The sequence below is a fragment of the Mustela nigripes genome, chromosome 1 (assembly GCF_022355385.1).
Source record: "Mustela nigripes isolate SB6536 chromosome 1, MUSNIG.SB6536, whole genome shotgun sequence".
NCBI classification, from domain to species: Eukaryota; Metazoa; Chordata; class Mammalia; order Carnivora; family Mustelidae; genus Mustela; species Mustela nigripes.
Genome location: NC_081557.1, coordinates 152,455,374 through 152,481,515, shown reverse-complemented (window position 1 = coordinate 152,481,515; position 26,142 = coordinate 152,455,374). Strand labels below are relative to the sequence as shown.

Here is a 26,142-nt window from a genome sequence, read left to right as displayed (position 1 = left end):
GGGGAGGGCGGAATGTCACCTCGAGCCGCTACTGGCCCAGGTCGACGTCCATCTACCGCGAGCTGCGAAAAGTCAGCCAAACCAAATTGCAGTCGCGGGGAGGCTCGTTCCGTTGGAATCTATGATTGGCTGCGGCCGAGGGCGGGCGGCCGGCGCACCGCTTCTCCGAGCGCGGATTGGCCAGAGTTGCCGTCAGTCAGCGGGAACAGACCCCCCCCTCCCTCTGGCTCACTGCGGGCGAAAAACTGGGGAGATTTTCCAGCGGGAGAGCCAGTGGCTGTGCTAGCTGCTTGCTCCAGAAATCGGAAACATCGGGGAAGGCAATCTTACTTGCCCAGCGGGAAGTCCCTTCCCCGCCCTCCGTTAATTAATTAGAAAATTTCCAGGGACGTGCCCGTCGCGAGGTAAGAGCCTAGAGAGGGCACTTCATTTATTGCTAACAGTTTATGATATTATTTGTAGGTGGGGTCGCATCCCTGCGCTCGGAGTCTGCGGAGTGGAGGGGAAACGGAGGGTTCGTCCGGGAGGGGAGGGGAAATGTAAGTCCGAATCCCCAGCCCCACAGTCAGCGTCTGGGTTCTCTGTGCGCCGCTTCCTTCTCTTTGGAGGTCCTGAGTAGCACGTTCTGTCGCGGCCCACCCCGACTGAGCTGCCGGCAGTGGGCGTTTCCCGCCGGGACCCCCCACGCTCGACCTTAAACTTGACTTGCAGGCTGGAGGCGCCACCATTGCGAGTGGACTGGGCCGGGGTTGGAAGGCAGGAGGGACCACGAACTGGATGGTGGAAAGGACGGGGGCTGCTCGTTCGCGTTACCCGGTAGCGAAGATCCGGGTCGCCCACTCCGGACTCGAGGATGCTGCAGGGGTCAGCGTCGCGTTGCCGCCGCCGATGGAACCGGGGTGAAGGAGACGTGGCGACGCCCGAGATCTGTGCGGCGAGAAGGGTGGTTGGGAGGCGGAGACCGGGCGGCGGAAGGTGCTGGAGGGAGCCTAGCCATCTGCAGCGCTGCGCGGGCGGGAGGGTGTGCTTCCTGCAGTCTTATCACACTGGCTACTGATGTGTCACAGCCGGCGAGCGAGCGCAGGATCCTGAACTGTCCGAGGGTGAGCGTTTCAGGGGACCGGAATAGAGCAGGATGCAGAGCCCTGGTTGGTGTCGATCTGAGGATGTGGGTTTTGCCTTGCCAGGAGAAGCCTTGTGGCTGGTGATGTTTTGTGTTTTGTTTTTTTTTTAGTAACCGCATCATGTAGGTGAGAGATTTCACAGGAGGCGACAAAGACGAGACTTCGGGTGGAAATAGCCAGGGAATTTGGAGTCCCTAAAGCTCCACTGGCCTTTCTGAGCTTCAGACTGAAAACGTGCAGCAAGGCCGCTTAAGCCCTTTGCACTCATCCTCCACCAGTGCGGAGGAAGGAATGAGATTGTCGCCGGTGTCAGAATGAGTGACAAGTGACGGATTATAATGGTCTTGAAGAAGAGTAGTGATGTCATGGTATTAGAGGAAGAGAACAGATGCACCACTGGGTAATAAAATAGTTACAATTTTTGAGCAGTGAGTTCTTGTTAATGTTTTTTTCTTGCAACCATAGGCACTTTCTGTTGACAAAGGCACCTCCCTTGACTAGAATCTTAGAGAAGAGGAAAGAAGAGGGGAGATGTGCTGTTGATGTAGTATAGAATGTCAAGGAAAATCCTTAAATGAAGTATAAAGGTACAGGTTTGGAACGTGGTGTATGAATTGTATCCACATTAACAAAGATGTTTTAAAATATATCTATGGAATTAGAATAATAGACAATATTCACGACTTTACTTCCTCTAAACATCTAAACATGTTTACATCAAACCCAAGGGGAATCATTTGGGGTTTTTATTGTTGTTCTTTCCCTCATGAACATTATTATACTTTGTTTCCCTTCCTCCCAGCCCAGTACTGATAAAATATTGGAGCCCACATTTCCTGGAATACTTGAATTTACTGGGATGCGTTGCTTGTCTTTAAAAAAGTTGATAAATATTTGCTTTGGGAATATTAAAATTCCATGTGTATCCTTTGTGCAAGTTACTGATGTAAAGGTACCTGAATTTTGCTTTATAATGGGCAACTATGAATATTTTCTTACATTTTTTTTGCTGGAGGGATAGATCGAAACAGCGTTCTGCAGTACTGAACCATAGAATGACTGAATAATTTTGGCATGCACTTGAAATTTCAACAATAAATTGCCCTTTTGACCTGCTTTCAGCAGTCAACAGTTTAACTGAAATCCCAAGTGTATCCTCTTTCCAGAAACAGTGAGTGACTCTCTTATCCAAAAATAAATTTGGATAGCTTTGAGATATTTAAGCCATTGAGGGGTTATAAAATGAGAATGATATGAAGATGCAAAACTAGCATAGCAATCTTGTAGCTATATATTGTGGCTTTTCTTCACCGTCTTTTATTTTTAAATCAAGTATGTATTTCAAAAGTACACTACAAACCAATGCATCTTTTTCTCCTTTCTGATGCATTTCACCTGAGATTTCCTACTCGCTGGATGTGGGCTTTCAGCAGTGCCCTCATGCAGAAATTTCTGTGCCAACTCGAATTGTGTCAACGCTTACTTCCAATGTAACCCCTTTGCTGAGAATCCCTCCTGCTAGTCAAAATTGTTAAACCAGGTGCAGTTCTGTGTCAGGACTTTCAAGTATCCTATTAAACTGTTAAAACATTAAGGAGGAAGATGGAGAACCCCCTGGTCACACAAATCAGTGTGAAAATGATGAAAAAGGAAAACGAGGGGTTTGAAGGGGCGGGGGGTGGGAGATCGGGGTACCAGGTGGTGGGTATTATAGAGGGCACGGATTGCATGGAGCACTGGGTGTGGTGCAAAAATAATGATACTGTTATGCTGAAAATAAATAAATTTTTTTAAATGCTGAAAAAAAAAGAAAAAAGAAAATGTTTTCAGGCATTTATTTATTGACAGTATAGGGTTTCTTTGTGTGTGTATATATGTGTACATACTCACATTGTTAAATATTCATGTGATTAAAAGTAAATTTGTGGGTCATAAATTTTTGTTTTGATTGGGAAATAAAAAGGAATTTGGAACAGTTTGGTCTAGAAGGAAAATTGTCCTTTTTCCCCCCCTTTTGGTCTATGACTAGCAATATAGTTTAGGTTGGGGGCACCTGGGTGGCTCACTGGGTTAAAGCCTCTGCTTTCCCCGCATCAGGCTCTCTGCTCACCAGGGAGCTTGCTTCCTCCTCTCTCTCTGCCTGCCTCTCTGCCTACTTGTGATCTGTCAAATAAATAAAATTCTTTAAAATAGATATATATTTTTATATATAAAATATAGGTTTTTATATATAATATTTATATATATAAATTTTATATATTTATAAATTATTTATATATATATATATAAATATAGTTTAGATTGTTGATATAAATAACCTGTTCTTGTCACTAGGATTCCAGCCAAGTTATTTATCTTTATTTTCTTAAGATTGTTTTTGCATTTTATATTTGCTAGTTGAATATGATGTGTGGGTAATATATTCTTGTGCTCTTGGTTGATTTAACTCTTGCTCTTACATTTTTGTGTCTTCAACTAGCTTTCATGTGGAATTCTGCCCTTTGACTCTCTTGGATGACTTTTACTTTCAAAGATTGAATATAAATGTTAAAATGGTTTAAAAAATAACCTAATCCTGATTTCTGAGAGATTGACATAAAAGATTCCTGAATAACTTTTTTGGGGGGAAGGGCAGAATGATAAATACATGCCAATTTATAATTGGTAAGCTGACAAATAACAAAAGTATCTCTTAGGTGTTTGTCAGGTTGTTCTCCACTCTTTTTGTTATGAAGGACATTGATTGGATTTTTGTTTTTGTTTTTATGTTTTGTTTTGTTTTGTTTTTCCCCCCGTAGACTTTGGGTTTCTTCCCCACATCATAAATTAGACTTTCTTGTCTGCTAGTCAGTGTGTAGCCATTCCTGTGGACGTTTGGAGAACTGGGGGCAGCTGATGGCTAATTCTTAGCTTGAATCCCTGGAGGAAACTTATTTTGATTTGCAGGTTTAATTCAAAGTAGTTATTTAGCTTGGGAACACAGGTCGTCTTTGAATGTTTCCCCAGGGAATAAGGAGATTAATATGATTTAATTATATTGCTTTGGAAATACACAGTCACCTGCTTGAATACGCTGATCTAGTTGTATATCTGGCTCACCCTTCATCTATGCCGAAAGTATCCCCCAAAGTAAATGTTTTCCTGACTCTTCTGCTTACTTTATGAGATGATTGTGCAGATAATAAATGAGGAAGAAGGCCAAGTTGATGATTGATTTTAGTCTAGCGAGGCTTTTATTATTATTTTTTCTTAAGATTTTATTTATTAGCCGAGAGAGATCGCAAGTAGGCAGAGGGAAGCAGGTTCCCCGCTGAGCAGAGAGATCAGGAGCTGAGCTGAAGGTAGAAGCTTAACCCACTGAGCCACCCAAGTGCCCCCTTTTTTACAGAAACTGCCCAACTTCCATTTTATATCATTCTTCTTCTTCTTCTTTTTTTTTTTTTTTAAAGATTTATTTATTTATTTCAGGGGGGGGGCGCGAGAGAGAGAGCGCGCGCGAGAGTGAGCGAGAAAGCGTGCGCCGCCGGAGTGTGGGGAGGAAGGAGCAGGGGGAGAGAATCCAGAATCCCCCGTAGACTTCACGCTGAGCACAGAGCCCAACAGTGGGGCTGGAGCCCATAACCCGTAAGATCAGCACATGAGCCGAAACCAAGAGTCCAATGCTCACCCGACTGAGCTACCCAGGCGCCCCACTTTATTTCATTCTTAAATAATGTTTCCAATGGATATTTGTTGCCTGCTAAAAATGCAGCTCTGGTTTTGTTTTTGGAGGAGAGAGAGAAGACAAGAGTGCCCTAGAAGAGCTGCAAAATAATTTACTCAATATTTATTTGCTTCTAATTCTAGAACTCTTCTTTAAATTAGGTGAACAACAGCAAAAAGGCCCAAGGCTGAATAAAGCTCACATGATTTCAGACTGAAGCCAAAAGAACAGTACTTTGCTTATACAAAAACAAACTCATTATATTGTGCCCCTGAAACTAGTGCAGTATTGTATTGTCAATTACAGCTCAGTGTAAAAGAAAAAAGAATTGTGCTTCACTAATTTCTGTTGCACTCTTCAATATGAATGGTTTGTAAGAAGCGTATCTTAAAAGTTTTCTTTATTTTCTGTATGGTATAAAGCTGCTTTGTGAAGTATCTTCTTCAATAATCAGTTCCTAGCATAGATTGTATTATAGTTTGAAATTTCTTCCCAAGTCCTTACCTTTATTTAACATAGTTATTATTGCTGAATAAAAAGATCACCTTCAGTCAGAAGCAAAGAGATAAACACCTTTTTTGGGTAGTTTAATGTGTTGCTTCTGTTTGATACTTGATAACTAGAATACTACATCTCCTCCACCCCTAATACTGTCATAGAAGGGAGTTTCAATCTTCTACACCTGCTATTAGCTAAAAGGGGAAGAAGGAATGGTTTCCTAAGTCTTTCACTCTTTGGGAGGCCTTCTTTATACTAAATTCTATGAAGGCAGGGCACACATGTTTTTTGTTGTAGAGATATCTAAGGGAGCTCTTTATTTATTTATTTTATTTGACAGACAGAGATCACAAGTAGGCAGGGAGGCAGGCAGAGAGAGAGGAGGAAGTAGGTTCCCCACTGAGCAGAGAGCCCGATGCAGGGCTCAATCCCAGGACCCTGGTCCCAGGACCCCGGGATCATGACCTGAGCTGAAGGCAGAGGCTTTAACCCACTGAGCCACCCAGGTCCCCCATAAGGGAGCTCTTTAGAACATCATCTTTTCTTTTACTGTTTTATTTACTGTTCTTACACAACTAGACTGATTTCCAAAAATTTATTTGAAAAAGATTATTTGAAATCTGCAGTGCATGTACTGACGGGTTCACTCAAGTTGGGCTTTGTGTGTGTGGTGTGGATATGTGCCTTTTGTTGAGGTATTTTTTCAACTTTTTATTGTGAAATAATTCAAACATACAATTGAGAGTAATACCTGTATACCCTCCACCAGCATTATCAAATCTTGACATTATGCTGTCTTTTCCAGTTGTTGTTTTTTTTAATACATTAAGTAACAAAACAAAGTAGTGTGAAGTTGAATTTTTGCTTGGAACCTTATTTGTATGGAAAACTGCCAGGAGCACAGCCCTTCTTGCAAGGGTGTAGGAATTCCCCCTGACAACACCCAGGGGAGGATTCAGCTTTGGGGCAGAGTCCAGAAATGGGGGTGCAGAGGAATAGGTTAAAAGAAATGTGGTCTCGGGCAGTAGCTCCCAGTCTGCAGGGCACGCAAGGGCTGGGCTGGGCTGCTGGATGGGTAGATAGGAGACCAGCAGCTGTTAATGTAAATGCATAAATCAGTTGCTCATAACTCACAAGGGTGGGGTCCCCCAGTCCCAGTGATCACACACATCAGAACTGTCTCTTCCTTGTGCCTGTGGGAGTGTTTGCATGAACCATTCTTCATTAACAATGAAGTATGTGAAGTTTAGTTGGCAGTTTTTTAAAAAATTTGATTTATTTATTTGTCAGAGAGAGGGAAAGAGCGAGTGAGCACAAGCAGGGAGAGCAGCAGGCAGATGGAGAAGTAGGCTCCCCGCTGAGCTGGGAGTCCAATGTGGGACTCAATTCCAGGACCCTGTGGTCCTGACCTGAGCGGAAGGCAGCTGCTTAATTGACTGAGCCACCAAGGTGTCCCTAAGTTGACAATTCTTTTTTTTTTTTAAGATTAATTAATTAATTTATTTGACAGAGAGAGAGATCACAAGTAGGCAGAGAGGCAGGCAGAGAGAGAGAGAGAGAGAGAGGAGGAAGCAGGCTCCCTGCTGAGCAGAGAGCCCAAAGCAGGACTCCATCCCAGGACCCTGAGATCATGACCTGAGCAGAAGGCAGCGGCTTAACCCACTGAGCCACCCAGGCGCCCTCTAAGTTGACAATTCTTAAAACAGAATTTAGATCCTAGGTTGTGTCTTTGTTAAAACTTGGGCACTCTGAGTATAGAACTGTCCAATTTTTTTTTTAAGATTTTATTTATTTATCTAAGACAGAGATCACAGTAGGCAGAGAGGCAGGCAGAGAGAGGGGGGAAGCAGGCTCCCTGCCTGGCAGAGAGCCCGATGCGGGGCCCAATCCCAGGACCCTGGGATCGTGACCCGAGCCTAAGGCAGAGGCTTAACCCATCAGACGCCCCAGAACTGCCCTATTTTTTAAAAAAGATTTCATTTATTTATTTATTTGACAGAGAGATAGCAAGAGAGGGAACACAAGCAGGGGGAGTGGGAGAGGGAGAAGCCGGCTCCCTGCTGAGAAGGAAGCCTGATGTGGAGCTCCATCCAAGCCTCTGGGATCATGACCTGAGCTGAAGGCAGACACTGGACAACTCAGTCACCCAGGCGCCCCTGTCCTAACTATTCTATAACCAATTACTTTTACTTCCTTCCTCCTTAAGAGACTTTGGAACTGTCAACATTTGCCCCTACCTTTTCTTCAGAGCAATGGCCTTAACAAAGGGAAGAATATTTATTTACACCTGTGTTTTACCTTCTTGCTATGCAAAGTGTGGGCCTGAGGGATCAGCTGTTTGCTGTCACCAGGGAGCTGGCTCGAAATGCAGAATCTTGGGTTCCACCCCAGGCCGACTGAAGCAGAATCTGTGTTTTAACAAGTTCCCGGGGTGACTGTAGGTTAAAGTATGAGAAACATTTGTTCTACATGATACATACACATTGTCAAATGTTTATAGAATTTAAACACTGTGAAAGGGGTATGTATATCAATGTTGGTTTTGATCCACTATTCTTCGAAGTAGGCTGTTAGGTGCCACATTCTTTATGGCCCTACATTTTGGTAATATGATACCTCAGTTACATGTGAAATTACTGATGGAATCTCTCTCTCTCTCTCTCTCCCCCCCTCCTCAGTTGCATCATTTTTCTTGAAGACATTCCATTATTCTGTTGGTCTTTCCCTCATTCCCGAGTCCTTTGGAGTTGAGGTATGTCCACAGCTGCCCTAATTACTTTGGTGAGAAGCGGTGGGAGCCACGTGAGAAGGAGAGTGCTGCTAAGCTCCCGCCTACTGCAGGACGACAAGCGGCTGACACCCGCCTGCCACAGCTCCACTTCGGAGCCCAGGTGTTCTCGGTTTGATCCGGATGGTAGTGGGCGTCCGGCCACCTGGGATAATTTTGGGATCTGGGATAACCGCATCGATGAGCCCATTCTGCTGCCGCCCAGCATTAAGTATGGCAAGCCAATTCCCAAAATCAGCCTGGAGAACGTGGGCTGCGCCTCGCATATTGGGAAACGGAAAGAGAATGAAGACCGGTTTGACAGCGCTCAGCTGACAGATGAGGTCCTGTACTTCGCGGTGTATGACGGCCACGGCGGACCTGCAGCCGCGGATTTCTGTCACACCCACATGGAGAAATGCATCATGTATGTACAGTGGCTTTCACTCTTGACTTTGCAGTTTACCTTATACTTCAGGTTTGAAACGTCAGCCTTTTGGCTGAGATGTTCAGGGTTACCCTAGTTAATTGAGTGGCTCCATACCGTTGCTTGACGGACAAGCAGTAGCTTAAGCCTGCCCCTTGTTACTACTGATGGTTATTACCATTCTGCCTGGTGGGGACGCTGACCAGGATCAACAGCACTTAGATTTGTGATCGTGTCAAGCTGAGTCGTACAAGCTGCACGATCTCATGTATTATGAAAAGCATTTACTCCTACCAGTGCATGACCTGCGGTTTTTCAATAAATGGTAATTCTTCTTCCAAGTGGTACCCGTAGCTTTAGATGATTGACAGTAGTGTGGGGGAAATGCATTTAATGAGGGTATTTTGGAGCTCTTAAAAAAGTTTATTTACTGCAGTTATTAATGTCTTTTGGGGATCATATGGCCTGAATTAAAAGAGGGAGAACATGACAATTTCTTGTTTTCTTGTGTATAGTTATTCTGTTCATCAGTTGATTTATTCATGTTTTGAACTCAGTAATGTAAATTTATTTGAAGGAAATTTTGACCTCTCAGAGTTGTGGATAGAGAGTATTCATCTTTAAGGAGGGAGACTTGGACTTTTATTGTTCTTAAAGGCTTTTTTCCTAGTCTAGTTATTTCCTAATTTGATTTGCTAATCTATGGATTTTAAGCATCTGAAAGACAAACCATGGAGTTCCATTGTATGGACTAACAGCTAGCTAGAGGGACCTGGATGAAGAAGAGAAACTATTATAAAACAGTTGTTTGGGACTCTTTTTCCCTCTCCATAAAGGGACTTGCTTCCTAAGGAGAAGAACTTGGAAACTGTGTTGACCTTGGCTTTTCTAGAAATAGATAAAGCGTTTTCAAGGCACGCCCACCTGTCTGCGGATGGTAAGTAAAACAGTCACATTCCTTAGAGTCTTAGGGGGCTTGTCTAATTAAAGGAAACAACTTAAGCCCTTTGGGGTGGGAATGTAAGTTTATTTATGAGGATGCTATGTTGAAAATGGCTTTATAGTAGGAATAACTTTAAATGCTGTTTGGAATACAAATTAATGTTAGAACCTCATTTTTAAAGGAAATATCTTGAAGAATTTTTCAAAAATTGAAACCCTAAGATGGTTCTGAATTTAAATTTTTAAAAGATTTAAAAAATTTTAAATTTGCTCTTTATATGGACAGGAGGTCCATACTGTGGGAGGGTTTACAGTTTTGGGTTTTTTAGATGAATCTGATGAGCAAGTACCGAAAGACACTGGAGGGTGATCTCATTTAGCCATGTAGTAACTGTCCAGACAAGGAGAAAACTGCTAACTGGTCCTAAATAAGAAAAGACAATGGCTAGTATGCACTGTTTTGTTTAATTAGAAGGAAGAGTTTGGTCTTGCAGCTTTGTGGTAACCAGGGATGTTTTTGTTTTTATTTGTTAAACACAAGGACATGTCAGCTGAATTTTTAAAATTTATCTACTGCATGTCCTGAAGTTTTGAAAGTGGAATGTTTCTGATTTTGACCAAATTTATCAAAAGTGTTCAGAAGAACGGAATTTGTGTTTTCTAATTAGCTGACCCCCAAATCTTTTGCTCCTGGAAAACTTCCGCAGTAACCATTTAAATGTATGCATACATACCTCATAACTGATTTGAAAGTGAATGGCACAATATTAATCTGTGTTTGGTTCACCTTTTCATTTAAAGGAAGTCAAAGCACCAGAGAAATAGCATTTCACAATTTTCAGTTGGAGAGCACAGGGATGGAAATTCTCCTCATTTCCCTGACAAGGGCCAGTTGCAGAGTGAGCACTGGGATTTCCCTGGCACCCACAGTAGCCTCTCTCAGGGGCATGCTTAATGATGAAGATCGTAGAAGATGAGTAAGATGGCTCTATTCACCATCTTACAAGATTTTTCCTGCCTTTTTTTTTTTTTTTTTTGAGAACCTTACTGTCATCATACTTTTTGGAAAAGCATCAGAGTCCACTCTCTTTGTTCAAGGATTTGTTTTCTTGTTTGTAGATCATTCGGCCCATTTTCTCTTCTCCTTCATTCCTTTGGACTTTTTTCCTTCCAGCTGGCTCCTCACCTTTGAAAATAGAGGTTGAGAGAAGGCAAATTGTAGGTATATGATTGAACTCTTGTTCCTAATGGGTCAAATATAGGAGGTAGAAGAGAAGAGTCAAAAACACTTTCTTGTAGTTTTATTTTTATGACTGAAGATTGGTATGCTCTGGTTTCATCCATAACCAGGTTGGCTGTATCTCACACCCTGGTGTTCATTGGCTCTAATGTGGGGGGGCGTGTCCCAGCTGTTACTGGGCTCTACCTGTCAGAAGAAAACCCTCAAGCTTCTAATGGGGAATGTGTGGGCCAACAATCAAACATGTGTAGTCAGCCCTTTGGTAAAAGATCTAATCGACAAAGATGCTGCAAACTGAGATTCGGCGTATAAGAGGACCCCTTTCATTTTATAAAATAATAAATTCTAATTAAAGGGAATTTTGAACTTAAGGAAAAAAATTGTTTAATTGGCCTATCTTAAAAGAAACTTTCTAAAAGTGTTTTACTCAGAGACAGTTGTACAAAGTAAGTAATCATAAAAAATATAATTTTTCTAATAATAAATTTAAACTGAATTTATTTAACTTAGTTCATCTGTCATATGCCTTGAGCTAATGATCTCAGAAATTTCATAAGGTAGTCTAAAATTTACTTTTCATTTAATGGCCATTTGTTTACAAGTACAATGGAGCACAACAATGTTACCCAGTGTGCTGCTAAAAGAAAGCAGTCTACCATGACATTGTTGTTCTTAAATCTCGTTTTGTATGTATTCTTAGAGATCACTTGGTCTGTGTGTGTGTTTTTAAATAAGTATTTTGGGAACAGCTTTAAAATTTATTCTTAGCAAGTTGCCAATCTTTTCAATGTTGCTAAAAACTGCCTTTTGATATTGGGGCCTATTTTATCAAATATATTAAAGCCACTGAAGGTAGAAGGTAGATGGTGTAAGTTATTTACCTTTTCAATTTGTGGATTAAAAAAACATGTTTCAGATTTCAAAGTTATTATTTAAATTAAAAACTTTTTTTTTGGTTTTTAGTAAGAACTGAAGCTGTGTCAGCATTATAAGAATGGATAATGTTCTTTTGGCAGAGCTGTGGGTAGGAGCCAGGCTAGTTAAATAAAATTGCGAAGTAAGTGCAGTTTGCCCTTTCCAGGTCTTTTGTGGGATTTTTTTTTTTTTAAGCCTTTTCTATCAGCGTCAGTCCTATTTTCTCTCCTTGATCCCTTCCAGCGAAGGATTTAAAGGTAGGGTTTGTGTTTATTCATTCTGAATCTCCATCGCTGAGCACCCTATATAGAATCTGGAAGGCACTCAATTATTTGGACTGGCCTGATTGCCATGTCTGTTCTTTCTCACCAAAGTTATTACAGTTTATTCTTTGATTATTCTAGAGCCAGTTTAATGAAATTATAAATACAGTGTATGTGTTTTAATGAGTCATCCTGTGTGGATTTGAATTTTAAGTAGGGGAAGCCTGAAAAGAGATTGGTTAAACCAAGGGAATGAATCAGTAATGGTAGAATTTGGGGTATAAATGGGAGGAGTACCCCTCAATTATACCATATTAGCTTTCTTGAGAGAAAGTAAACAAAATAAAGTGAACATAAAACATTTTCCTTTTCAAGAATTTAGTCCAGGGGCGCCTGGGTGGCTCAGTGGTTAAGCCGCTGCCTTCGGCTCAGGTCATGATCCCAGGGTCCTGGGATCGAGCCCCGCATCGGGCTCTCTGCTCAGCTCTCTCTCTCTGCCTGCCTCTCTGCCTACTTGTGATTTCTCTCTGTCAAATAAATAAATAAAATCTTTAAAAAAAAAAAAAAAAAAGAATTTAGTCCAAAGCTGTCACATTTGCATAACGTGCTAAAGATTATTTTGTTATCATTTAAAATAGTTACTATTTCAGTTTAAAATGTGATGGTTTGGGCGCGCCTGGGTGGATCAGTGGATTAAGCCACCGCCTTTGGTTCGGGTCAGGATCCTGGGATGGAGTTGCGCATCAGGCTCTCTGCTGAGCAGCGAGCCTGCTTCCAGCCTCTCTCTCTCTGCCTGCCTCTCTGTCTACTTGGGATCTCTCTCTGTCAAATAAATAAATAAAATCTTAAAAAACAAAATGCGATGGTTTGAGGAGAAGAAAATCAGAATGCCACTTACCAAAAACAGCAAGAACCTTGCCCTTAGAAGTTGCTGGCTATTTTTATTGATTCTTTTATTTTAAGACTTTATTTATTTGACAGACAGAGATCACAAGTAGCCAGAGAGGCAGGCAGAGGGGGGCAGGGAAGAGGTTCCCTGCTGAGCAGAGAGCCCAGTGGGCTCACTCGATCCCAGGACCCTGAGATCACTACTGGAGCAGAAGGCAGAGACTTAACCCACTGAGCCACCCAGGCGCCCCTGTGGATTTGTTGTTGACACATTTTGAAATAACCCTTATTTATGAAGCTAATTTCATTATCTTCAAATATTTTTGTATTCAATTCATGCCAGTCATATGTCTTTTGACAACTAATGAAACCAGCCAGCAAATTCAAATGATTTCCCATTACGCTCCTGTCTGTGAGCAAATCTCACTTAAAACAGACAGGGTGGTAGAAAACCGAGATTACATCCTTTACATTCTATAAACGCTTCCAAGTGTTTCTGGATTGCTTAAGGCTTGAAAGCAGCAAAGTTCCCCAAAAGACAGATGGATCAGAAAGAGAAGACTTGCTCTGACGTTCAGAGTGTGAGATGTTGGTGGCAGCATCATGAGTCCCATGGGAAACGTCCACGTGCTTCACATTACTTGACCCCTACAAAATAACCAGTGTTAGAAAGCCGGTGTTTTTGAGGACCCGTCTTACACTGGGCGCAGCCAAAAGAAAAGAGCAATAGGGACGACACTGAAGAGATACTTATTGTGCTGTTACTGCTTCAGTTCATTACTTGCATTTCAGTATTCAGGAGTCCTGAGTGTCTGGACACCGTGTTTAATAAATATTGGAAACCATATTGGTTTATACATAGTATTGTTTACACCGTAAACAATTGTTATGGTGTAAACAATAATTACTGGGAGGAGTGGTTTATACTGTGAAAAGTAGAGCTTTTACTTTTATGTTGCCATTCAAAAACTTGATCATTTTTCTTTGATATGTCGACCTGCAACACCGGGGAAAGAAGAGAGCTGCAGAAATACCCATTTTGTGACTTCCATAAACTTACAAATATGCACCAGAGCTCAAGAGCCTTACTAGCTGATATTTAAACAATTAATTTAAATTAATCAGTCTACTGAAAAGAAAAATTAAGTGTCATTAACAAATGTGTACTTCTTGTGTCTGGTACAGGAGGTGCTTTAATTCCTTCTTAATATATATTTGACTCCCAGTAATTTGGTGGTATACTGTAGTGAACATCCTCTCTGATTATGTACTGCTTGTTAGATACAAAATATTCAACGCAGAACCCATGAATTTTCCCGTTAGTTATTGGGACAGTTCTGATGCTAATACCAATCAAATTGACAATGTCTTTTTTCCAGCTCCGTAGAGCTACTGTCTTACTTCTCAGGACTAACTATTAAAGTATGTGTGACTGGTATGCATGTGTGAAAGAGAGTATGAATGTATAGATGTGTTTCTGTGTTAACACTACATATATGTTTGGTATGCCTGAGTTTGCATATAGTTTTCCCAACCATGGGAAGCTGTGAAGCTAAGAGGTTTTACTCTGCGATGAAAAAACGGATTCAGCTACAAAATACCATCAACTTGGGCAAACTGAGTCTTGAATTCGTTGATCTGGCACCTCCTGAAATACTATGTAATTTGCTAGTGAAAATTTCACCCAAATAAAAATGCTTCCCCTTATTTTGCAGCTCTTTCTCTGTCCTCCCCTGTGTTGCAGGTTTGTAATGTTTGAGCACAATTCCTGGGTGAATTTCCTATTTGCCTCTGTGCGTGTTATTTGTGGCAGAGAACTGTGCCTGGTCAGCAGCTCTAGACCTGGAGCCCGTGGACACTATATGCTGGGCTTCAGTGGAAAGAGAGATCTGCTTAATTTTGTCCCAGGTGAAGGAGTCCAGCGGTTCCTAGCCTGGACTACTGGAAGGTTCCCACATCCTCTTTGTCCCATTAGTTGAGATGACTTGCAGTAGGAAATGTACAGTGAGTGTTAAGACCTTATTGAAAGATGTCTTAGTTTTATAGTTTTTGTTGTTAGGGCAAAAAATGAGAATATTTACTTCCATGTTAAATGAAATAAATGCTTATTTAATCTTTATTTCTTAGATCCTTAGCAAACCAGAATCAACAGTTAGTTTTGAAAAATTTCCCATAAATCCTGGGATTTTGGAACTGTGAAGTTGGGTTGGTTAAAACTCAAGACCTTTGAAATTCCTGGGTGGCCGAGGTGGACGTGAATAACAATAGAATCCTAAACAGTGAAACTTAGAAGTGTTCATTTATGGAATTTTAACTCTTTTGATATAGCTAATTAAAAGCACTTGTTTAAAAAGCTGCTGCTGATCACTTAAGCAAAGGAGAGGAATACTAAGTTTCTTGGATGGGTAGCATGTGAGTGACTGCCTGTGCTCTCTTGCCTGGTGCTTCCCATCATTGGAAAAGATCACAGTGGTTAAACTCTGACTGTTCCATGATACAACGTTTTGGGAAACTGAAAATTTAACTAAATGTGAACATCATTGATTCTTATGCTAAAACAGTCACGTTACACAATGACAAATATGTAATATGTTTTAGCATTGCTGAGATACTATCTTGTGCAACAGTTCCAAAATCGAAAGATCAATGGGAAGATAGTGCAGCTATAAATGCTATTTCTCAATAAATTAGATTCAGCATGGACAAAAAGGATTAGGATTTATTAATTTTTTTCCATTTTACATTTCTGATTAAAGCAGGCATTTTAATACACCAATTGGAATATGAAAATATATATATGTGTGTGTGTGTGTATATATGTATATATATATATATATATATATATATCTTCATCCAAAATGTATTACTGATGAAATTTTTTAAACACATTTTAAGCATCTTTTTGGAAAGATAAAATTGGAAATATTGAGCCTCAATCAGTCAAATCAGTAGCACTTTCCTAAATCTACCTTTGAAGAAGAAATCATCTTTGGATGATCACCTGAATATTTTATTTAGATGCTTTAAAGAATTAATCGTGTTACTGAAGACAATACCTGCTTTAAATAAATTATCTTTTTCAGTTTCTTCCAATTTGCTTTACTTTTTAGCCCTTAATTTCACAGTAGTTTCACTTTCAGCAAGGCTCAATGCATCTTCAAAATTTTTAATGCATAGTAAAGAACTTAGGGCAGATGCAGTTTGAATAAATCAAAGAAAGATGCAAAAATGTAGTTTGGGTTGGTTGAAGGAAGCAGTGGCAACCTCGAGTCAAGTGACATTTAATTTTGTTAGTGGTCAGAGAAAATTAAGTGTGAACTAACACTAAGTGTTTGGGAAACCAGCATGAACTTCGTTCTTCACACCCCATATTTTCCTAATAAAACGATGGCTGTAACTTTGTTCCAATGTCTGGGGAGGAGGACAAAGATAAATAGAAAAGAATGTGGACCTTTAACCATTTTAGGATTTTTTTGGTGAACATTTGTAAAGTTAAAACAATTGTAGAAGGAAAGAATATAAAATACAGCACTTGAAGAGCAAATGATACGCTCTTGGCATTCTTGCTTAGCTTATTAACTGATAATGCAGTCACAAAATAGAAGTTAAGAAATGGAAGAAAAAGCCTTCTAAGTGCATAAAAATTTTAGAAAAGTCAGCTTGCCTAAGTGAGCTCAGTAGACCTAAAAATCATCCTGCCATTTTAGCTAATGTAATTAAAATACAATACTTTTAATATGGACACCTGATGTACACAGAAGGGTGTCATAATTATCAGTTCAAGTCAGCTCTAGTTTATATAAATAGAGGCCATATGGAGACAGTATTGTATTTTTTACCAAATTAGGTTAGCAACCTTTTCTGTTTGCATGGAGCCTTGTTACTGAATTAAATACTTCTTCCTCTGCATGCTCTTCCTTACATAGTTCCTTTACATTTTATTTGCGTTACTTCTAGTTAGATTAGAATGACACTTTTCAGCATTAGTTTAACATGCCTGTGTTTTGTAATACAAATTCCATAACCTATCATTTGACTGTCACTGACTTACACTCTTTTTCATAATGTTTACAGCAACCCTTCTGACCTCTGGGACTACTGCAACGATAGCCCTGGTGAGAGATGGTATTGAACTGGTTGTAGCCAGTGTTGGGGATAGCCGGGCTATTTTGTGTAGAAAAGGAAAACCTATGAAGCTGACCATTGACCATACTCCAGAAAGAAAAGATGAAAAAGAAAGGTACCAGCTCCACTGATCATTCTATGAGGATGCTGTTTCTATAGTTCAAGATAGAAATGAAACCTTGCATTTTATTTTTATTTTTTTTGAAAGATTTTATTATTTGAGAGAGAGAGAGCATGAGTGTCGGGGAGGGGGAGATGGAGAGTGAGAAGCAGACTCTTTACTAAGCAGGAAGCCCGACTCAGGACTCGATCCCAGGACCCCGAGATCATGACCTGAGCCGAAGGCAGAAGCTTAACTGACTGAGCCACCCAGGCACCCTGAAACCTTGCATTTTAAACTGATTTCTCTTAAATATAACCATGCCTCCATTTCTGGGGTATCATGTCAGTCTTTTTTTCTTGGACCAGGATCAAGAAATGTGGTGGTTTTGTGGCTTGGAATAGTTTGGGACAGCCTCACGTGAATGGCAGACTTGCAATGACAAGGAGTCTTGGAGACTTGGATCTTAAAACCAGTGGTGTGATAGCAGAACCAGAAACAAAGAGGATTAAGGTAACAATCTGCAACATCTGATACATGTGCAAAGAATGAAAGCAGGATTACTTCCAGCTAGAAGCCTTCATTAAAGCCAACATGACTTTCAGAAGGAGTAGTTTGTGGAAGGATAGATAAACTTTTCAGATAAAATAAGATACTGGCCTGCTGTAGGATGAAGTGCTTGGTTTTTGCTTTACCCTGTACTGCGATGGCCTGGTGGAATGGCTCTGCTGTCCTTCCTCACCGACACGTGATATCCGGCATCGCCACCACTCGGAATCTGACCTTGGCCTCCCTTGTGCCCCAAAGTAAACAATCGCCCACCTCCCTTTCTCTGACGTCTTTTGCATGCTGTCGATCAGTGGCCCAGTTAACACTGCACCTCCCTCAACACACACCCAGTTGTGAGCTGACACTTCCTTCTCTGCAAGTGCCAGCGCCTAGGCCTGTATAATAGAGGCTCCCAACCATGGTGGCAGAGAGCTACCCCACTTACATTTATTGTGTCTTACAGATACTTAAGTAGGGTTTACTGTGGGCCAGGCTCTGTCCAGAATAGCTACTAGCACCCCATTTTACAGAGAAGACAAATCGAGAGTGTAGGTGAACTTACCTGTGTTTGCCTAGCCAAAAAGTAGAGGGTCACTGTGAGCCCAGGAAGCCTGACTCCAGAGACCGCAGTGCCCACCACCATTGGACCATGCTTGCTTCTCATCATTTGGCTGTCTAGATTCTCCTTTGTGGTGTTACTAAGTACATGCCAGGTTTGTCCTTGGTGGTCGATGCTACAAATGTTAATTTTGCCCCAAATATTGGCCTTCCATTTTCACTAAGCTCTTAAACAAACCACTTGGCAAACCGATAAAATCTTTGAATTTTGAATACTCTTCAAAGGTTGAGTCTGTTTGGTTCTGATTGCAGCTACAGCATGCTGATGACAGCTTCCTGGTCCTCACAACAGATGGAATTAATTTCATGGTGAATAGTCAAGAGATCTGTGACTTTGTCAACCAGTGCCATGATCCCAACGAAGCAGCCCATGCAGTGATTGAACAGGTGACAGCAGCAAGAGCTTCTGCTAGAAAAGTCCCAATTTAGGCTGGTGCGGGGGAAGGAGGGGGGTGTGGAGCATGCACGGGTTCGGGGGAGGTGGGGGCAGGGAGAACACCCAGGTGCAGGTCTCGGTACAGCCCCTCAGGGCTACTATGGGCTTAAGAGTCCTTTGAAATTTTGTGTTTTTGCTTCAATATTACAAGGAATTTTACACTTGACTCCGTAATAGTTCCAGTTTTAAAAATGTTCACCGTTCTCCCAAGTAGTTCAGAAACTTGTGTGCAAGGAATGTGCTATGTTAATTTTTTGGACTTGTACACAGCTTGATATGACAGTAATAGCAATAGTAAATTATAATAGTCAATAGTAATGCCACTTGCTATGTGTCAGACACTTCACATATATTTAATTCATGTAATCATCACTGTAACCTTCTGAGGTTAGAGCTAGTACTATCCCTTTGCACAGATGAGGAAAGCCAAGGCACTGAGGCTGAAAAGTTAAGTAACTTATTCAAGATCTCAAAACTATTAAATTGCAGAACTGGGCTTCAAACCCAGACAGCCAAGCTCCCAAATTCAACCACTAGACCATTAAACTAGACTGCTGCAAGTAAATATCCAGTCTAGGAATACTATAGCATAGCCCTTGTCTGGTTTTTAAGAATGGGTGTGTGAGAGGCATCTGGATGGCTCAGTGGGTTCAGCCTTTGCCTTTGGCTCAGGTCATGATCTCAGGGTCCTGGGATGGAGCCCTGAATCAGGCTCTGCTCAGCAGGGAGCCTGCTTTCCCCTACCCCCCATCCCTGCCTGCCTGTCTGCCTACTTGTGATCTCGGTCTGTCAAATAAATAAGATCTTAAAAGAAAAAAAAAAAAAAAAAAAAGAATGGGTGTGTGGATAAAAAATTCAGAAAGATGTATGGATAGGTCATGTATAAGTATGTCAATCAGAGCTAAAATTGGGAATGCCCAGTAATACCCAGTAAATAAAATGAAGAATTTCCATGTGCTCTTTTTTTTTAAATAGTTAGAGTCCTTTTTTTTTTTTTTAAGATTTTATTTATTTATTTATTTGACAGGCAAAGATCACAAGGAGGCAGAGAGGCAGGCAGAGAGAGAGAGAGAGGGAAGCAGGCTCCCTGCCGAGTAGAGAACCCGATGCAGGACTGGATCCCAGGACCCCGAGATCATGACCCGAGCCGAAGGCAGTGGCTTAACCCACTGAGCCACCCAGGCGCCCTCCATGTGCTCTTTAAATACTCTGGATAGATAGCTCTTTGACATTGTAGCCATCACTGATCATTAGAGTCATGCTTTAATTTAACAGCTTTTTTTTATTTCCCAATTTTTACATTTGCAACTGGGAAAGCATAGTTAGCCCAAACCTTAAAATGCTAATATTTGTAATTAAGATTTAAGACCTCACTTAAAGATTATTTATTTATTTGACAGAGAGAGAGAGAACAAGTAGGCAGAGCAGTTGGAAGAGAGAGTGGGGGGAAGCAGGCTCCCTGCTGAGCAGAGGGCCTGATGCGGGGCTCGATCCCAGGACCCTGAGATCATGACCTGAGTTGAAGGTAGAGGTTTAACCCACTAAGCCATCCAGGCGCCCCAAGACCTCACTTAAAAAGCAGTATTTGTTTGAAAGTAGATGGGCAAGCATGAAGTATTGTCTTGTTTGCTCTGTGTGTTCATGAGATTACAGAAATGGGCCCAGTCCTTTAAGGATCACTTCTTTTCTAATTTCACCTACCTCTCTCAGATATGTATGTTCTCATTCACACAGCCAATGCTATTTTAATGATTGCATTGTATTCTGCTATATTTTTGTGCTGTAATTCTTTTACTAGTTCCCCTAATCAGCAAATTTAGTTTCTTTCACTTTCCCATAATATATAGGGAAGGAGAGCGCTGTATAAACATTCTTGTATCTACTTGTGCACATCTTTTTCCTTCATACATTATTTTCTCAGGTAAAGTTCTTAGAAAATTGCTAGGTAAAAAGATACATTGTATTCTAAAACTTTTTTTTTTTTTTTTTAAAGATTTTATTTATTTATTTATTTGACAGAGAGAAATTACAAGTACACTGAGAGGCAGGCAGAGAGAGAGAGAGAAGGAAGCAGGCTCCCTGCTGAGCAGAGAGCCCGATGCGGGACTCGATCCCAGGACCCTGAGATCATGACCTGAGCCGAAGGCAGCGGCTTAACCCACTGAGCCACCCAGGCGCCCCTCTAAAACTTTTTTTAAAAAATATTTTGTTTATGTATTTGAGAGAGAGATCATGAGCATGTGGGCAGGGTTAGGGGGAGAAGCAGACTCTGTGCTGAGCCAGGAGCTCGATGCAGGACTCAACCCCAGGACCCTGGGATCATGACCTGAGCTGAAGGCAGATGCTTAACTGACTGAGCCACTCAGGCTCCCTATTCAAAAACTTCTAATAAGCTTGCCAAATTGCCCTCCAGAAGTGCTATTCCAATTTACACTGTTTTCTAGTATGTTTATAGATTTCTGTTTCTCCAAATGCTGATCATTGTTTTTTGCCAATTTGATAGGTAGAGAAATCAAATTTTAGTGTTTTAAATTTGCTTTTGTTTTTCTTTGTTGGTGGAACTAAACATTTGCAGAGGTTCATTAGACCCTTGTATTTCTTGTCTGTGTATATAGTGTTTTTCCATTTTCTTATGGGCATGTTTGTCTTTTTCATGGTTATTGTAACAACTTTCTATATGTTAAGTATATTAGTACTTTGATGTTCTGACCTTTTTTGGGGGGGTGTCTTACAATTTATTTGTAAAACACATTATATATATATTATATATATTATATATTATATTATATTTGTAAAACTTTTATATTTGGATGCTTTTTAAAAAAATTTTTTAAAAGATTTTATTTATTTATTTGTCAGAGAGAACATAAGCAGGGGGAGCAGCAGACAGAAGCAGGCTCCCGCTGAGCAAGGAGCCCGATGGGGTACTCGATCCCAGGACTCTGGGATCATGACCTGAGCAGAAGGCAGACGCTTACCCAACTGAGCCACCCAGGCATCCCAATATTTGGATGCTTTTTACAGCAGATATTTTTATTAACCATTTCCCTCACAGTTTCAACCTCAGGCTGTTTATTCTTTTGAAATACATTTGCTGTTCAGTATAATCCCAAGTACTTCTTACAGTGTTATATCATTTGCTATTTGACTTTGTTCTTAAAACTGATTTACAGTTCTCCCACTGTAGGAAATTTAGTTCATGCAACTTTTCATTTCGTAGGGAGCATAATAAACCTTATTGTTGCTACATCTTACACACTTTCACTTCCTTAGGTTATCACTTTTTACTTTGTATTAGTCCCTATGCTAAATGCTTTCTTTTCTTCTTCAAGAGCTACATACCTTGATCTTAGTCCACTGGTATTTCTGTTGCCAAAATTGCTCCAGTGGAATATAATTAATATGGTTTTTTGAGAGGGGGGCATCTGTTATTCTGTGTATGATCTAATAAACATGTATCAAGGTCATACATATTAATACATCATGAATGATTGCAAAGTCACTGGTAACTATTTTAAATGAGATTATAGCCTTCCAGATTATCGGTTATTTTTCTTTGTATAGACTGATTTCCCGTGTTTTCTTCTTCCTTCCTGCTAAACCTTACAGGCAATACAATATGGTAGTGAAGATAATAGTACTGTGGTCGTAGTGCCTTTTGGTGCGTGGGGAAAGTACAAGAACTCTGAAATCAACTTTTCATTCAGCAGAAGCTTTGCCTCCAGCGGACGATGGGCCTGATTGCTTGCTGGGACATTGAATTGTTGTGAAACACTTATTCACTGAGCATGTCAAGAAACTTACTAGGTCAAACAAGTGTCGGGGTGACTCTGTGACTCACTAGATCAGTACACAAGTCAGTGTAAGTGTATTAACCATTTATATTGTAGCTTTTCATAAATATCTGTCATATTTATGTTCAGCTGTACTTACTCGGTATCAGTATACATGTAATTCAGCTATTGGGAGTCTCAAGTTGAATGAGCAAATGAAAAATGGCTTTGACACACTTGCTGAGTGTTATATGTCTAATTTTTAAAACTCTTGGGCAGCTATGAGTTTCTTTTGATGGTTCTTATTCTTCATTCAATCTGTTGGAACAGATTCTTGCCTTCAGGTTCTTCAGCACTGATAGGTATTTTGACAGCTCTGCAATGTGTTAGCTGCAAGTGTTTGTTTTTAATAGTTCTACCAAGGAGTAAGTGTGAAAACTGAGTTCTCTCTGACTATATTTTGTATTCTGGACCACTTACTGGTAAACTTCCCAATGCAAAAGACATTAATTCAGATAATATGAAAGTGTGTTTCTATGTTAAAGTGTGTGGCTATTTACAACAGTGCACTTTCATATTCCAGCTGTGTCCCTTGGTCTCCATTCTTCTCTTTCTGTAGCTAAGAATACTATATAGCATTCTTACTACTCCTTTATATCAGAAAAGTTATGTACAGACTGAGTCTTTTGGTCAAACCTACACAAACTTAAATACTGACAGTAGCAAGTATTTTGTATAAACTTTCCATTTGTTAGCTCTAACTCTGTGTTTTGTATATAGTATGTTTATGTACTGTTTGTATAGAGTAAGCAAGTTGGATAACATGTCAGTAAAAATAATACCATATTGGCTGACAATGCTACATAGTAAGAGGTTTATGTCTCCTTTTTGCTTATTTCTGTGATTCATAGTGTAGAATAAATCTAAAACATGAAAGCATTCTATATTTCAGCTTGCTAATGTAATTTAAGAATGTAAAACTATACTTCTTTATATCTGCATGTAAGTTTGCTGTTAAAATGTGAATCTCTACATGCGTGTTTGGAATTTTATCTGCACTTTACTTTTGCAGACAATGTAAATTGGTTATATGTGTGGGTGTATGTACCTATGTAAATTTTGGAGTCATAGAGAATTAAAGGGAACAAGCCTGCATAACTCCTTCACCAGTTAGCTTTAAGTTATTGATAAGTTTATCCCCAAGGACTCTTGACAAACAGAAGGCAGTTTTATAGCAGAGAACCAATGGTTATTGGCAGGTGAGGAAGTGAAATTAAAATGGCTGTGGGTGATATTTTGTGGTGGGTAATTGCTGTGAAAAACACAGAAGCAGACCAGCATGTTGAAGCTACATTGCTGTATGGTAATTTGCAAATAAAATAGTAGGACATGAGGAAAATACTGAGTGTTAAGAATGATGTGGAGTTTTATTGCAGAGACAAACGAAAAAAGAAACCAAGAAGGTAAAGTTGGTGGAGTGTATATCTTCCAATCTCAGTTTTCATGGTCGACTGGTTTTCTATCTTTACGTTTTATTTAAAGGTTTGTTGTTAGAAGGAACAGGTCCAATATAAATATTCACATCTTCTCACCTTTTTGAGAATAGAAGAAAATAAATCTTGAGTTTTCCTGCATATATTAATGAGGAATTTTCCTTTGGTAAAAAAGGTGACAAATATTTCAATTTTTTTTTTTCTCCAAAGGAAGCTTAGTGAAAGTAAAAAACATTGAGGAAGGCAAATAGTCTCCTGTTCATTGTCTGGGAAGTGAGGAACCAGAGGTAGCCTAAGAAAGCTGGAAAACTTCCTTGGCTCTTTCTGAGTTGGGTCCCAGAACCTAAATATAGAAGCTTCGCTTAGGAGTATGGCGAATTTCCAGACTAAAAAGCAAACGAAAACTCTAAAGCACAAAATGACATTCTGAATGTATAGATTTCATTTTTCTTTCAAAATGATATTCTGAATATGTAGATTTCTTTTTTTTTTTTTAAGCTTTTATTTATTTATTTGACAGAGACCACAAGTGGGCAGAGAGGCAGGCAGAGAGGAGGAGGAAGCAGGCTCCATGCTAAGCAGAGAGCCCCATGCAGGGCTCCATCCCAGAACCCTGGGATCATGACCTGAGCTGAAGGCAGAGGCTTTAACCCACTGAGCCACCCAGGCACCCCTGTAGATTTCATTTTTGATCTGAATTCTTCACATGACTGTTCCTGTCTTTTCCTTTAGAAGCTAAGGATGGGAGTGATGTTGTCAAGCTCAAAAGTCACTGATGCACTGAGGCGGATTGGCAAGTGTAACAAAGAGGAGTTTTGTAGGCTTGTCTGGGCCTTGGTTTGAGGTGGACTTTGCTCTGTTTCACCTGAAAAGCTTTTAAAACTCAAAATCAGTCAATTTTGATTAAAGCATAAAAACATACTGGTGTTTTTTTTTTTTAAGCCACAATGTTGAAGTAAAATTTGTAGGTTATTATAATCCACAAAAGATAATAAGCCTACAAGGGATTATGCAAGTAGTAGTGGAAAGAGCACTGTTCTAAATTTAGTTTTTTAGTTATAACTGTGAATTTGCCATGTGGCTATTACCATGTGGGTGTAGGTATAAGGTAAATTATATATTGTAATTAAACCTAAATCCATTGTAATTTACACTTGTCCTTCATTTATATGTAGTATATAAATCACCTTTATCAAATGTGTTGCCAAACTATTTGCCAACATTGGTTTGGCAAAATATTCTTTAAATCATTGTGAATTTTCACAAGTATAAGTTCTTAAGTACCTAATATATTCAAAAGTAAATGCTGTCCTGCCTCCATCAACTGTTCATTTGTTGTAGATTTTTGTGTTGAAATGAAGGGAACAGTTTTGAATCTCTGTACTCTATGATGCAAACTTTTCTCAGGTTCCAAAATTAGAAATTACTTGCTTTGAACAATTATTAGCACATAATCTGAATAGAAATTATCTTTTCAAAGTGGAACTTGATTTTTTTTTTTTTTTTTTTTTTAAAGAATCTTGGCAGAGAATGATTTAGGTCTGTGCTAACTCCTCAATAACAGACAGGTCATTTCGTTTCCTTTCTAAGAATGGACAAGGATTTAATTTCATGGTAAGATGATAGTAAGAAAATGCTTCAAGGCAGGGGAAGGCTTGGTTAAAGTTTAGCATCAAGCAGTTGAATACAAGCATGGATTTGTATTTAGTTGTTCACATACTCTTATCTGTGGAAAGTGACAAAAAATTTTGGTTGGATTATATTTTATTGTACTTAATAGATTCACTTATCTGGACAACTTAAGCAGAAATAAAATGTGTCTTTGCAAGCCTAATTCTGATGACCTGCCTGTTGCTTTCGGTATCTGGAAAGAGACCCATGGACTCTGGCAGCTCCCTCTCTGGTTGTTGGATGGTTGAAATGGTCCATTAATGGTCAATTGAGTGTTCTGGGCTATGAAACCATGGAGTTCCTCCCCTTCCAAAAATGACTCATCTGCCATTGGATTCTAGTATAAAATTTAGCAGCTTAATGTGTCTCAATTTAATTTCTGCTGAAAATTAATTAAATTAAATGCTCCTGTGTGCATTATTTTGCAATTTTACCAAAGTGCTACTTGGGTGTATTCTGTACTTTCTCCTGGTGAGTTGATGTCATTGCTACTTTGACGATTGTTTTAAATGTATGTAATAGAATAATTGTGAACAGACTAAAATGATATATCTCAGTGTTCAAAACACCGCTTTAATAAAGTACATCCATTAAACACTTTGAAATTCAA

General features: G+C 39.9%; 1 protein-coding gene across 6 annotated transcripts; it reads left to right on the top strand.

Annotated features, from left to right (window-relative positions):
• On the top strand, positions 1 to 26,142 carry PPM1K (protein phosphatase, Mg2+/Mn2+ dependent 1K). 6 transcript variants are annotated; one of them, XM_059375747.1, is made up of 9 exons: positions 1 to 404; positions 712 to 1,103; positions 1,235 to 1,524; positions 8,004 to 8,519; positions 9,356 to 9,456; positions 16,842 to 17,007; positions 17,361 to 17,505; positions 18,412 to 18,546; positions 22,205 to 26,142. In XM_059375747.1, the coding sequence occupies exons 4-9, from the start codon at positions 8,080 to 8,082 to the stop codon at positions 22,334 to 22,336; spliced, it is 1,119 nt and encodes a 372-aa protein (XP_059231730.1). In that variant the 5' UTR covers positions 1 to 404; positions 712 to 1,103; positions 1,235 to 1,524; positions 8,004 to 8,079; the 3' UTR covers positions 22,337 to 26,142. The 6 variants fall into 6 exon arrangements, with proteins under 6 accessions (XP_059231730.1, XP_059231740.1, XP_059231712.1 ...); XM_059375757.1 differs by having other exon boundaries at positions 712 to 1,148; XM_059375729.1 differs by lacking the exon at positions 712 to 1,103.

Coding starts and splice junctions, on each gene's coding strand:
- PPM1K (XM_059375738.1), top strand. CDS start 8,080: ATGTCCACAGCTGCCCTAATTACTTTGGTGAGAAGCGGTGGGAGCCAC. Junction 17,506..18,411: donor CAGAAACAAAGAGGATTAAG/GTAACAATCTGC, acceptor TTCTGATTGCAG/CTACAGCATGCTGATGACAG. Junction 18,547..22,204: donor CCCATGCAGTGATTGAACAG/GTGACAGCAGCA, acceptor TAAACCTTACAG/GCAATACAATATGGTAGTGA.